Raw genomic sequence first — 13,382 nt, forward strand, 5'->3', positions numbered from 1 at the left:
GAAGATGACGTGGATCATACACCTTCCACATCTTCACCAAATCAAATGAGGACGTCTTGAAACTTGAACTAGTGAACAATTGGGTGAACTGGAGTCAAACATTTCGAGATTTTGATTTATGGATGTCCCCACAACGAATTATTATTAAAGAAGTTTGTCTGGAGGATTTTCCTAACGATCAAACTGGAACAAAATAATTTAAATTTTCACTTATTCCTTGCTCTACTCAGACATTCTATGGTAGGGGACTAAATGACATACACTTGTTTAATTGATTTTACATCTCTCCACCCTCCCTTCACCTACGACAGCACCCAAAAGGGCGTCAAAATGAAATTTTCAACCCAACTCAACCAGATTCCTTGCTCGACTCCGACATTCTATGGTAAGGGACTGTAGTGTCCCGAACTCGACACACTACCCCTATTTATTAGTCAATGTGTCATAGGTAATATCGCAACGTATTGCTCCATCTGTTATCAACACCACTTGTTATTTCCGAGCGGTTTTATTTAATAGTTAATGCCAAGAGCATTACAGGCTTGATTACAGGACTAAATGACATACACTTTTTTAACTGATTTAAACCTCTCCACCCTCCCTTCACCTACGATTTTTTCCATACAAATCAACTGTGTGGACCGTCCCTATATGTGCTAAATCTAATTTAAACACAGCACCCAAACTGGGCATCAAAATGAAATTTTCAACCCAACTCAACCAGACTAAAAACATCTCCACCAGTCATAGTAGCGTTAACATAAATTTAACGCAATAAAATAAAGAAAGGATTCGTCAGTGTGGAGCCATTTTAGTTCATGAACGAAAAAAAAAAAGTTCGAAATTGTGTATATGTGGGGCACATAGTGATACAAGAGCTATACACATTGCCATACACATTGAATAGTAGATAGTATCCTTCACTATGCCATAAAATAGGCTGTACATTTAACGCGATTGTATAACACAAACCGTGTGTGTGTGTACACAACACATGGAATAATGACCTCACCCATAAGCCACCCTTTTATTTATGTCTGTCTGCAAAACGATAAATATGAAACATCGGAACATAATTTTTTATTATTATTTTGTTACGTACAGTTCTTACGATAACACTGCATCATAAGGCGGGGTGTATTGTGTACACATTACTTAAGTTTTCAGTGCAACACACTGGATAAGTTTGCAGGCAAAGGCAATACTGAAACTGTCTTTCGAAAGTAAAATAATTTCGTGTAATTTCCACAATCGCCTTTGATGAATGTGTTGTGCAACTCGAATGTGTGACCCCTCCCGTGTGTTATGGAACAATTTACTTAACGTATGTGGCAACGGAAGAGGGAAACATTGTTCTTTAGGGTAAATTGTACACAGATATATGTGGCAATGACGGACATTATCAGAAAGCAAATCCCCCCCAACCACTGGTTTACAACCAAAGCGTTCAAGGCGTAAGGTATGGGATATAGATAGGTTTTAATGACAGACTTTTATGCAATACGGTTGGTTGTTATTTGGTTAAAGTAAGTCACCATTATTCAATTTAGAACGTTTACAACGATTCTAATTCATGATTTAGTCGATGCAATTATTCGGCGTTTGGTAAGAGAAGATATCTTTACGTTACGACACTTGCACCAATTTATGTTTCATTGGAAATTTAACTCTCCGAGAAAACGTTGACTCTGGCGTTCTGGTGCGAGGTAGTAAGTTTTCTGCATTTTCGCCGATGGTTTTGTGTCCCGAAAGGTACTCACGAGCTGCAAGAGCCGATAGATTTGAAGCTCGAAAGAGGAGACTTTGAATAGATTGAAAATCTCCATTATTTGAACCAGCTTCATATACTTGACTGAGCTCTTAACATTTAACTGTTGGGGGCAGTTCAGTGAATTCTATAATGATTTATGTTCAAAGTGCTTAGCTCCATTGCACAGGCATTTAAACAACATTTGTGTCGGCTAATTCTGAAGAAACGACAGGAAGTAATGATGACTTTTTGAGAAACGACGACTTTCTGAGGAAATGGTTATGGTAATTTTCGCTGAAGTAGTCGTTACTTCTCACTGCTTATCAGAAAGTCGTCTTTTCTTCTCATCGTTTCTTCAAAAGTTGCTGTTTAAGTGAAACCGAAGAATTCCTCGACTCACCAAAGAAAAGGCAGAGAAGAAAACGGAGGCGGCGTTCTGAAGAAACCACAAGAATGGTCCATTACTGTCTTGCTGGGACAGTTTTGTTGAGGCGTGTGGGAAACAAAAAATGTCCCAGCAAGACAGTACGGTATTTTGTCGTGTTGCGACCTCAAAATGGGAAAAACGGGGTTTGAAACAGACGGTAATGAGTCGTTTCCTGGCCGCAAGGCAACAAAAAATTTCTTCGATATACTCTTGTGGCCCCTTTGAAACTTGTCATTAAATATTATCAGACATTTTTTGTCCAACAAGGCCAGGTAAAATACCTGCCGAATTCTAACTCTAGACTGTCATCACCGTCTATAAATTATTCGATAGCCCAAATTTTTCATAGGACTCAATCCGCCCTTTCCTCGATTTGCTCTCCATTTACTCTACAATAATGGAGATACAGATGGAGAGTGAGAGAGCAGTTTCCATTGTTCCATGCTTAACTACTCATGAGCTTCCTTGCTATACGCGACTAATCTACAACGTTTACACTCAGAAAATTTGTGTAAAATATTTTCATGCAATGATTCAGCTAACGCACAATCAATGTGTACTCAAAAACCGTATATCAACAAGCATTATGTTCCTATTGTAAAAATCTTTTAAAATGATAACAATCCTGAAGTGTTAGTAAAGGCATACGTCATAATATTCAGTTTTGAAGTTTTAGAACATAAGTACATTTGATATGTGATGGTCGAAGTTGTCGGCCCAATATGCCAGGCCTACAATCAATGTGTAAAATGTGATTAAACCGGCAATTTAAAGAGATACGACAGAAACACTCGTAAAAATGCATAAAGTGCTCAATCTTCGTGTTTACAATCGAATGATTTGTGGACGATAAATTTATCGGAAATCACAAAAGTCAGTAGCCCAATTCTTCATTTCATTCTAATCGCATATATGGGGCAAAAATCGAACCATTCAACTTGCGTTTTTTTTTCAGCACACAAACAGTACATAAATATAAACAAAAAGAGGTTGGTAATGACGTCATTTAGAAAACTTATTAAGTTACATGGAAAAGTGTAATCGACGTTTGCGAGAGGGTTTTTTTTGGGGGGGGTAATGAAGTGAAATTACACTGATTATACTTCCGTTTACCGTCGTTTCTCACTAGTAAAATCAAAATTAACTCACCTGAAACAATTAAGGCTTCGTTTGGCCCGACAGTGTGTATATTTCCCATTGTATCTGTTTACCAATACTCTGCCTCTGCAAAATTCGCTTCGCCTGTCTCTCTGTATATCCAAACAATTATGAACAATTTGCACCCAAAAAAACGCGATACACACAAATTGTTTCGATATCAGGAACCACTTCACCGTCTAAATTTAGATTGGCAATAAATATTTGAACACGGAAAATGAAAACACAAATTTTACACACTTATGTTAGCGATGACGCTAAGAAAATACACACGAAAAAAAGCCTCTTCCCGATAAATCCAGCCTGAATTAGCCGAAGCACTATAATAAACAAAAACTTACAAACACGCCCGTTGAAAAATTGCGATTTATTTTTAGTTCGAATTTAACTTAATTTTCTTTCAATTAATTCAAAGTTCTATGACTTTCTAAACACTCGCACTGTATTCGGATTCTGAATTTTTTTTGTGTATTTTATGCCAAAAGCGGGATCATATTGAATTTTTAGTACTAAATTGACGAATTACGGCGACATGCGCATGTGATCGAAATTTTAATTATTATATTGGTGTTATACACTGTCAACAAACGCTAAATGGTCGGTTATCACTAATTTTGCCGGAAAACATACAGCACTTGTCGAATAATCAAAAACAAAAACTATTTGATGCCACACCTTTTGCCGATGATTTAGTTTTTCATTTACATGCGATAGTTCTATTCTTATCAATAATCAATGCCAAATGTGTTTATGATGAAAACACACATATAAAACCATACGCAAATGTGTCGGTATACTCGCGAGTGTATTTCACTGTATGATGCAACACTACAAAAAAATGTTTGACATTCACGTGTAGAGTGAGAAAGTCCCAGTATTTAAAAGTTGTGAATCCCAATAAAATGTTTTGAGAGAGCGCCTTACAAGATTTGTCAAACGTCGAAACAAAAGGAAATTGAGAGAACTCACGACCTCATTTTGGTCGAAATTATGAGGAAAAAAAACACGAAACGCATTTAAATCCGTTTAGTCACCCTTTCCGCTATAACAATGGAAAGAACGAACAGTTTTCATTGTTATTAAGGAATAATTGCACTCAAAAAGGCGAGTGACAGCAATAAAATAACTAAACATTTCAACGAAGTCTTCTGGTGTCACCAGCAAATTTTACTACTACTGCATTCGTCAACAACACAGAGGTGTCAAGACTTTAACTAATTCCGCAATCTAGTTCCGCCCTTATAATCAAGGCTGTATACTTTGGGGAGGTCACGCAGATCGAAATTTTATTAGATACGCGGGAACACACCTTTTCCATGCAAACAAATTCACCAAAATTGAATTTGTATGGCGTGGTGAATTTTTTGTATGAAACGTGGTGTGTAACCCGTGTATCTGCATCTGCGTGACCTCCCCAAAGTATACAGCCTTGCTTATAATGACATTCTGTTGAAAATTCAAAATAAAAATTGACAAAAACAAGAGCTAACTAAACAGGTACTGTACTCAGCTTTCAGTCCAATTCACGATATTCTCATAATCAGAGTGAGTTGAAATTCACTTTTCAGTTCATTTGTTCATCTATTGATCCATACAAAATTCTAATTCTGAGCGGGACACTTATGGATACAATGTTGAGAAATCGTATTGTCACTGTTGGCGATATTAGGTCAAAGTAATTTATGTTTGGTGATCCTATTCCGTAAAATTACAGAAATCTTCGAACGAACAGACGTTCGATAGCACATGAACTGTGAAATATTGTATCTATGATTTCGTAGTCCGTCTAATTTTTTAATAGAAATTAACATCTGTTGACGTTCCGTTGTTTAGTATTGAGTTTTGGCAGAGAATTGATAACAGATGGCGTTGCATCCGCCCCACAGGTACATTTACGCATATTTATGTGAGTATTTTTCATACAACATGACAAATGCCAAATTTTATGTGTAGAATTTGGTAATGAAAGTATAGATAAGTATCCATTTACTTTCATTGGAATTTGGCTTGTGTAGATTGGTTCCTCGCAAATATTAACAAACAAAATAATTAATTTTCGACTCAACGGATTCGAACAGAACAAAGTGTAATTCTGTCGGGCGGTGATCATTTCTCTCGGTTCGGTTCAACCTTACATTGGTCACCATCTAAATCAGAATTTTTGTTTTTCGGAATGTTTCATCCAGATTTTGAGCTTGTGCATAGCATAGCAACAGTATATTTTGGCTGGGACATTTGTGCTGAATCATAACAATAAATCGATTGGGTAACAAATGTTTTACCCGCGGTTTCACACCAATACAGCAAAATGGCAGTATAGTATGGATTTGTGAAACGAGCATTTTGTGAAATTAGTTGAATTTTCGCTATACAAAACCAGCAAATCAACCGAGAAAAGCGTTCACAAATTCATACAATCATCACAACAAAAACATTTCTGCTGAAATTCAAATAAGCGTATTGTGTGTGTAATCCGATTTGGAGTTTTTCTTACCTTCTGTCGTTCTGTGTTTGGGTGAACCAATTTATGTGACACAATAAATAATATACAACTCGCGCGCGGTGTTGAATCACAAATTGTTTCGTTTTCGCTGTTCTTGGAATAATCATTTACTGCAAACATAATATACAAAGATCGGAAAAATGACTGACCACAGTAACTTAGATCGGCAAATAGAACAATTGAAACAATGTGAGATTATCAAAGAGAATGAAGTGAAGATGCTGTGTGCACGAGCACGAGAAATCTTAGTGGAAGAAGGAAATGTACAAAAAGTGGACTCGCCTGTGACGGTATGTTTTGAAATTTATTTATAAATAATTGCAGCAAAATGATTCACCGGTGTTTTTGTTATCATTGCATGGGAGACCGCTTTTGTCAACACGAACATATTCTTGTAGCACGGGGTGTACCACTTTACCATAAAAATTGTCGTAAAATACCATCGATGTTAGGCAATTGCCGAAGACAATTAAAAGTTACTGTAACAGAAAATCGTTGTTGCCGAAAACTATAACATTCAGAAAATTAAAAAACGATTCGATGTTTTTGAACGACATTCAAACAGGGCTGGTACAAAAATCAAAAATGTTCTAAGCAGCGACAATAAAAATTGTTCTAAGTTACACCCCTGTGTCTTTTAGCTGTCTCTATCGTTTTCTCCAATAATTTACATTTTTTTGTTGACATAAAACGTTTACAAATTTATGGAAAAGGCGACAATTGCTGTACAAACGTTTTTTCGTGATAAAGTACTCGTTAAACAGATTTTGTGAAATTGCATGATTTCACAATTTTCGGGTTAGCTTTCAGATAAACCAGTGAAGTCGGTTTGTGTGATCAGGTCCACTTAGTCTTGTCATTCGTGTTAGATTTTAGCATTTTTCATTTATATAAACAACTTACTGTCGACACGACCCGAGTTCGACATAAAATGCACTTTTGTTTTCGGGCCTTTTCGAATTGTTTTGAAATATCACACTTGCGAAAGCTACGCATTTCGGTCGATTGATTCATTTCAATCATCAAAAATTGCACAGCTTTCTCAAGTTTAATCAAAACAATTCGAAAAGGCCCGAAAACAAAAGCATTTTATGCCGAACATTCAACGTCTCGGTCGAGCAAATGCCAACATTTTTTGAAATAAAAAAAATGTTTCTTTCTCGCAGGTATGCGGTGACATTCACGGTCAGTTCTACGACCTCAAAGAACTGTTCAAAGTGGGCGGTGATGTGCCGGAAACGAATTACTTGTTCATGGGCGACTTTGTGGATCGAGGCTACTACAGTGTTGAAACATTTCTGCTGCTTCTGGCGTTGAAAGTACGCTATCCCGACCGGATCACACTCATTCGTGGCAATCACGAGTCCAGACAAATCACTCAGGTGTACGGATTTTACGACGAATGTCTGCGAAAGTATGGTTCGGCCGCTGTATGGCGATACTGTACAGAGATCTTCGACTACTTGAGCCTGTCGGCTATTATTGACGGCAAAATATTTTGCGTTCACGGTGGTCTCAGTCCATCCATTCAGTATTTAGATCAAATCCGGTCGATCGATCGAAAACAGGAAGTACCGCATGATGGGCCAATGTGCGATTTACTGTGGAGTGATCCAGAAGGTAAGATGAGAATTTGTTTTCGTTGTTGCTGCTTTTAAGACATTCGAATGTGAACGTTTACGTTCGACCACAGCGGTTGTGTGCTTCACCGTTTTAATTCCGCCAAATTTTCAAACTCCAAGAGTACTTTAGTCGAGTCTACTTACGCGTATGCAAATTATGTGAACTTCTCGGTTCCGAATCAGAATTTCCCGGTAACCAAAGACTTCCTGCTGGTTGGTTCTACACGATTTCCTGTTACCGAAAATCTCTCTAAAAATTTCCCGGTATATTCTGGATACGTCGGATACACATACTTTTCACACGCATCTCCTTAAATTAAGTGCGTCTTCTTCCATCGTTTTCATAAAACGCTGCGACATTACGTTAAGGACAGAGACACCCATTGATGCTAGAACTTTTCGAACACCAACCAGTTCTCACAACCGCCCTAAGTAAAACTGTTGTTTTTAAATTCGCAGATACCGTTGGCTGGGGCGTATCACCGCGTGGTGCTGGTTATCTATTCGGCTCGGATGTTGTTGCCCAATTTAATGCTGCCAACGACATTGACATGATTTGTAGAGCTCACCAGCTTGTGATGGAAGGCTACAAATGGCATTTTAATGAGACTGTACTGACGGTGTGGTCGGCGCCAAACTATTGCTACCGGTAAGTGAACCAAGACAAGAAGAGGAAAGACGAGTTTTAACGTTTTGTGTCCGTTTCTGTTTTTGCAGATGTGGCAATGTTGCTGCAATTTTAGAACTTAACGATCACCTGCAGCGTAATTTTATCATTTTCGAAGCGGCACCCCAAGAGAGTCGAGGAATTCCGTCAAAGAAACCGCAACCCGATTATTTCTTATAAAATTTCATTTGCATGAATTTGATCTGTTTACGTTTTTTTTGTGGTTTCCTCTTTTTTTTACAATTTTTCTTTCTTTCCCCGTTTTTCATTGACAATTTTCATTTAGCGACAGTTTTAAGTCAACCATGCTGCCATGCATACACTATGAATAACTATATTTAATAATGGAATTTAGATGTTCCGGTCAACCTTTTCTTTTAGACAATTTTCCTTTCCCTTTGTGATTCCGAAAGAAAAGTCCAATTTTTTTTTTATTTCCAAATAAATTAAGAAGAAAAAAATCATTAGAAATTATGAACATAGACCGAAGATCGTTAGAGATTAATCACAACAGTAAAATAACTAAATAAAATGACAGAATTTGTAAAGAGATTTTCGATTTTCTTTTAATTTTTGGTTCGTGTTTCCGGGTCAGTGCTTCAGACTGTCGGAACAGTATACAAGTATATATATATATAAACAGACAACAAAGTAGCATATATACCGTAAAATTAAATAAGATTTTTTAGAAGAATTTTTTTTATTCGAATTACAAGTAAACAAGTAACTGAAAACAAGCGACCGTCTTTTTTGTTCTTCATTATCTGGTCGTCGTCGTTGAGAAAAATTAATCGGGCAGTCAATCGAAATATGTGTAATGCCCCAAAAAAGTTGCTCCACCTGCAATGATAAGGCCCAGTCTTTTCGACCAATTGAGATCCAGTTATAAAGTTACGAAGGTACTGTCTATCGAAGTTCTACCACTCTACAATAGGATGAATACCCAATACATTAAAAGATCGAGAGCCAAATACAACGAAAGCCTGATACACCGAAAGCCTAGCAGACCGAAAGCACTAATGCATATCAGCAGCGCTCCCAAAGTGTCCTACTTTCCTACTTTGTCCTACATTTTGAAAATTCGTCCTACTTGTCCTACTGTCCTGCGTAGGACATTTTTGCTAAACCATTCTCATACATTTCTATAAAAATTTATAGAATTCGGTTCCTACAGTCGAATTTAATGACCAAGGTATATGAAGAGTCAACTTGTACGTGAAAATCACAATCTGTTAAAAAGCTTGTCTTAGAGTTGATCTGGTAGATTCGGATAAAGCCGAGAATTACTCTTCTGTGACTTACATTTTCCTTCTCGTTCGATGTTCGAGGAATGAACAATTTTGCGACAATGTGTGAATGATTCGTAAAATTGTTCGACTTCCGTTAGTGATTCTGGACTAAGCCTAATCCGTCCTTTACTTCTATATACTCAGTGAAGAGTATAACCTGAAGTGAATCACAGCGAGCTGGCGTTTCTCATCTTCATTCCACAGCTGAAATGCCTATCAAATGAAGCTAAAAGTTCAAGAAAAAATAAAATAGGAAAAAACACTCTTTCCTTACCCAGGACTCACGTTAAGTGAATGAATTGAGAAAAAAAAGGCTGTTTCGATCTAGAGAACGTCGTTGAAAAACCAGAGTGGACTGATATCTTCAGTTGTTTCCGCGCTAGCCTCTTACACAAGACAGCAGTAAATCTTTCAATTGAACTAGCGTTAGAAAGTTTACAAACGTGATTGCCATCTACTGAAGGAAAATCGGGTGTCAAAGAAAGCTACATTCCCAAAAAAAAATGAGAAGTAGAATATAAACCATAGTCACAGTCAACAAATGAATCTTGTTCAATGGAGTCATATTTGATTCATAGGACCACAACACTGGTCATGATATTGGAGATTTCTTGTTTTCATCATTCCGAAAGTCTTGAAATTGGTGCTTGTCAGCACGAAGAAGTCAAGCCTGAGTACGAGAAAAGAGGAACAAGAAAGGTAGAAGGTCGTAGTTAGTTTGGGCACCGAAATACGAATATGAAGTATGAAGACGTCCGTCCTATCACTCTTCATGTGAAAATATTGTCCTACATGTCCTACCGAAGGATAGGAAATTTTTAGTAAGACCACTGTGATACTCTCTTAGGGCCAAGGTTTGAAACCAATGCCATACTGGATACAAGTAACTGTAAATACGAATTTTCACTGGCCGAACGAACACATCAGAGATCTGTTTTCATATAAATTTTGATAAGGATGTCTCTATGGATGAAATTTGACAATTCGTATGGTCTTGGAACAAACCTATTGTCAATTTAACGATGGTGAATCAGATGTTAAAGTGTTACCACATTTGAGAGATCAGAGTGATCCAGGGAATCATGGTCTGGATTTTTTTTTGTGAATAATTTAAACGCACGGAAAGCCAACACATTTCCTGTCACTGTGCTTTAATTGAGTTACTGATTTCTGCATATCAAAATATATACAAAACTCACAAAAAACCAGTAAACCACGAAACAGAAAATGTAATGGTGTTCAAAATTCCACGAGTGTACATGTCTTTTAAAATTTGTTCTTTGAACAAGGTTGATCTGTATGCATAACACACACTCACTTCACAACCTTTGTAGAGCCCCCATGTACCCTTATCAGACCATGCATGGCTCGAAACCTGAGTCATCAGCCGGTATGAAAAACCTTTACTAAATTAATTTTCAAGCCCTAGAATGGCTTTAATTGAATGACGACATTAACGCTAAATAAATAAAGCGATCGAGAAATTAGAATTTTACTGGCCGGTCTGGCCGGTTTGAAGTCCATGAAGTAAAAGTTTATTTTTCGATTGCAGTCTTTACATTTTAAGTAATGACTAAAATGTTGATTTTCTACGATTTGTGACGCATCGTCTATCTGTGCGAAAAGACTTTCTTGAATTTTCTTGAATTTTCGCAATTTTATTTTTAAATTCAAGAAAATGTTTTCGAAAAGTTCAGTGTGACGGCTTTGATGTGTATACAATATAGATATCTAAATATGGTGACACTTTAACATCTGACTCAAAATTATCTCTCACGAAACTCTTTAATTGTACTCTTCAACAGGATATCCTACAATCCAGAAATTCTTAGTTCTGATAACTATGCGTGCACTTTAAAATTACTAATTGCCGCGAGTTAAATGCAATATTTATCGGAATAACACTTGTATATATTCCTTGGCTATTCATTTTTCGTGAAATTCCAACACTGACATACTGTGTGTGTGGCCTATTTTTGGTAATTTAATTCCGGAAAATTCTTCAAAATTCCAAAAAGAGAAATTCTTAGAAATCCTTCAAATGAAATTTGAGAATTTTTAGGAATAAGAATTTTACGGAATTCAATTCCAAAAAATAGGCCCTGGGTGTCAGAGGTGTCAGAGCCAAGATCTGCGTGAAACTATGGGATTAACATTCTGCGAAGCTCGTTTGCTCCAACGTTGCTACAACCTTATTCACGAAAATTGTTCTGTTTGAAACGTCACAGCAACTACGTTCGTATAGACTGTGGATTTGAGCACTATTTCACAGGACTCTCAATGATTGACGCTTTAAATTTCGTATCTTTAAAGATCGACTTGAAGGCAGTGCCATCGCTGATTTTTGCGGTAGTGACTATAACAATTTCCAGAATCTATTACCTGTAGGTCTTTCCAAGGCCGACATTCGTACAACATTAAAACCATTTAAAATATTTTTTTCTTGAGTTATTGCCGAAAAACTGTTTTCGGTACCCTCTGACATGTCTTTACTTTTGAGCTCTTTTCACAGAAATTTTTTTTTTAGAAAAATTGAAAAATACTTGTTTTCTAGAATTAAAAGACGAATCCAACGAGCTATAACTCATTAAAATCGGAGACCGCTTGTTCCTAAAGTTAAAAAAAATCGTCTGAAGAATTGACGATATGACTATTAATGTCCTTACTCCATGTCCATACATTTGAATAACGATTCAGAAATTGGTTTTTCATAAAATTTTGTACATTTTTATGATATGGCGCGAAATCTGCTACTTATCTGCTACCGTGATAGTTGACTCTGACTATCATGCGTGATAGCTGGATATAACTAACCGACAAAATCAAATTTCATCAAAAGTAAGTAATAATTTTCGATTGATTGAATTTCCAGCTGTGGAAAATACTGTTTTTCTGGAATAACTTCCAGATCCTTAATCCCACATAGCCCATCTTCGAACTTCACCTCAGGAATTCAATTCTGCGTCGATATAATTAGCAATTGGTTGATAATTACTCAAGTTATCGTGTTTACAAGCAAAAAATTGGGACAAACAATTCAGTTTTTCATAACATTTCATATAAACTTTGGGACAAACATTTTAGGGTATTTTCCGGCATAAGACCCTGACTTACAATCAAGGGAATGAACAAATTCAAAGCTGCGTTTTTTTTTAGTCCAAGTCAGAGGTTGTTCTTCTTGTAACTACTCGAATTTTTACGACATCAGATCTGCACAACATAATAGTAGTGGAGTTATTAAGTCCAAAAACGCACTAGCAATTTTAGTGTAAAATGCATCATAATTTTCGATCTCAGCAACGCTCATTTTGTCCGTGTCTTTTCAGTCTAACGTCAATCTCTTATGCCGACAATACACGAGTAATTTTACGTTGGTCAAAGAATCAAGTTGTCTTTGGAATTTACATGTATGTATACGTTTCAGCGTATTCAGTCAAAATGTAGAATTATAGTGTTTGTAGAATGCAAAGAAATAAGGTGTGAATGTGAATTTGACACAGAGAGCTGAGAGTTTGTTTGCTAGGGAGAGTATTGGAGTATCGGATCCAAATTCTACTCATTGTTTGCTGTAAATGCCTAACAAAATTCGTTAATCCTTATATTTTCCTTATGAATGAAAGTGTTGAGTGAATTTTTGAATATTTTAATGGATCAACTGAAAATGGTCAGTCCTACACTGTCCTAGTGCCAACATTGAGCAGCTCTCTGTCAGATAGGAAAGCTGTCATGGTTCACTTTACGTGAATTAAGTTGGATAAAGGAAGAGTTGCAACTCTGTCAAGTGCTTATGTTTACTCCAAAACGTTTTCAGCTTTAACTTTGTTAGGCATTTACAGCGAACAGTGAAGTAGAAGTAGAATGACACTATCCACCATAGTAAAACATTCATCGTTCCACCCTAATTCAGCGCATTCACAGCGCTGTATTGTGTATTAGTAATGCTTCTTACCCGTAACACCATTACTT

At 36.7% G+C, this 13,382-nt stretch overlaps 2 protein-coding genes across 3 annotated transcripts in view; one reads left to right on the plus strand and one right to left on the minus strand.

Annotated features, from left to right (window-relative positions):
- Nucleotides 1-4,153, minus strand: part of LOC119074885 (flotillin-2) — a 148,560-nt gene extending 144,407 nt beyond the window's left edge. The window contains exon 1 of one of the 2 annotated variants that reach the window (XM_037181227.1): nucleotides 3,327-4,153. In XM_037181227.1, the coding sequence (XP_037037122.1) occupies nucleotides 3,327-3,375 (49 nt within the window). In that variant the 5' untranslated portion in view covers nucleotides 3,376-4,153. The remainder of the gene's footprint in view (nucleotides 1-3,326) is intronic. The other variant, XM_037181226.1, reaches the window with a different exon arrangement.
- Nucleotides 4,154-5,566: 1,413 nt separating this feature from the next.
- LOC119074893 (serine/threonine-protein phosphatase 4 catalytic subunit) lies at nucleotides 5,567-8,864 on the plus strand. The gene is made up of 4 exons (XM_037181239.1): nucleotides 5,567-6,128; nucleotides 7,005-7,458; nucleotides 7,920-8,109; nucleotides 8,178-8,864. The coding sequence occupies exons 1-4, from the start codon at nucleotides 5,979-5,981 to the stop codon at nucleotides 8,305-8,307; spliced, it is 924 nt and encodes a 307-aa protein (XP_037037134.1). The 5' UTR covers nucleotides 5,567-5,978; the 3' UTR covers nucleotides 8,308-8,864.
- Nucleotides 8,865-13,382: the final 4,518 nt, after the last annotated feature.

The sequence above is a fragment of the Bradysia coprophila genome, unplaced genomic scaffold, assembly GCF_014529535.1.
Source record: "Bradysia coprophila strain Holo2 unplaced genomic scaffold, BU_Bcop_v1 contig_151, whole genome shotgun sequence".
Classification (NCBI taxonomy): Eukaryota; Metazoa; Arthropoda; class Insecta; order Diptera; family Sciaridae; genus Bradysia; species Bradysia coprophila.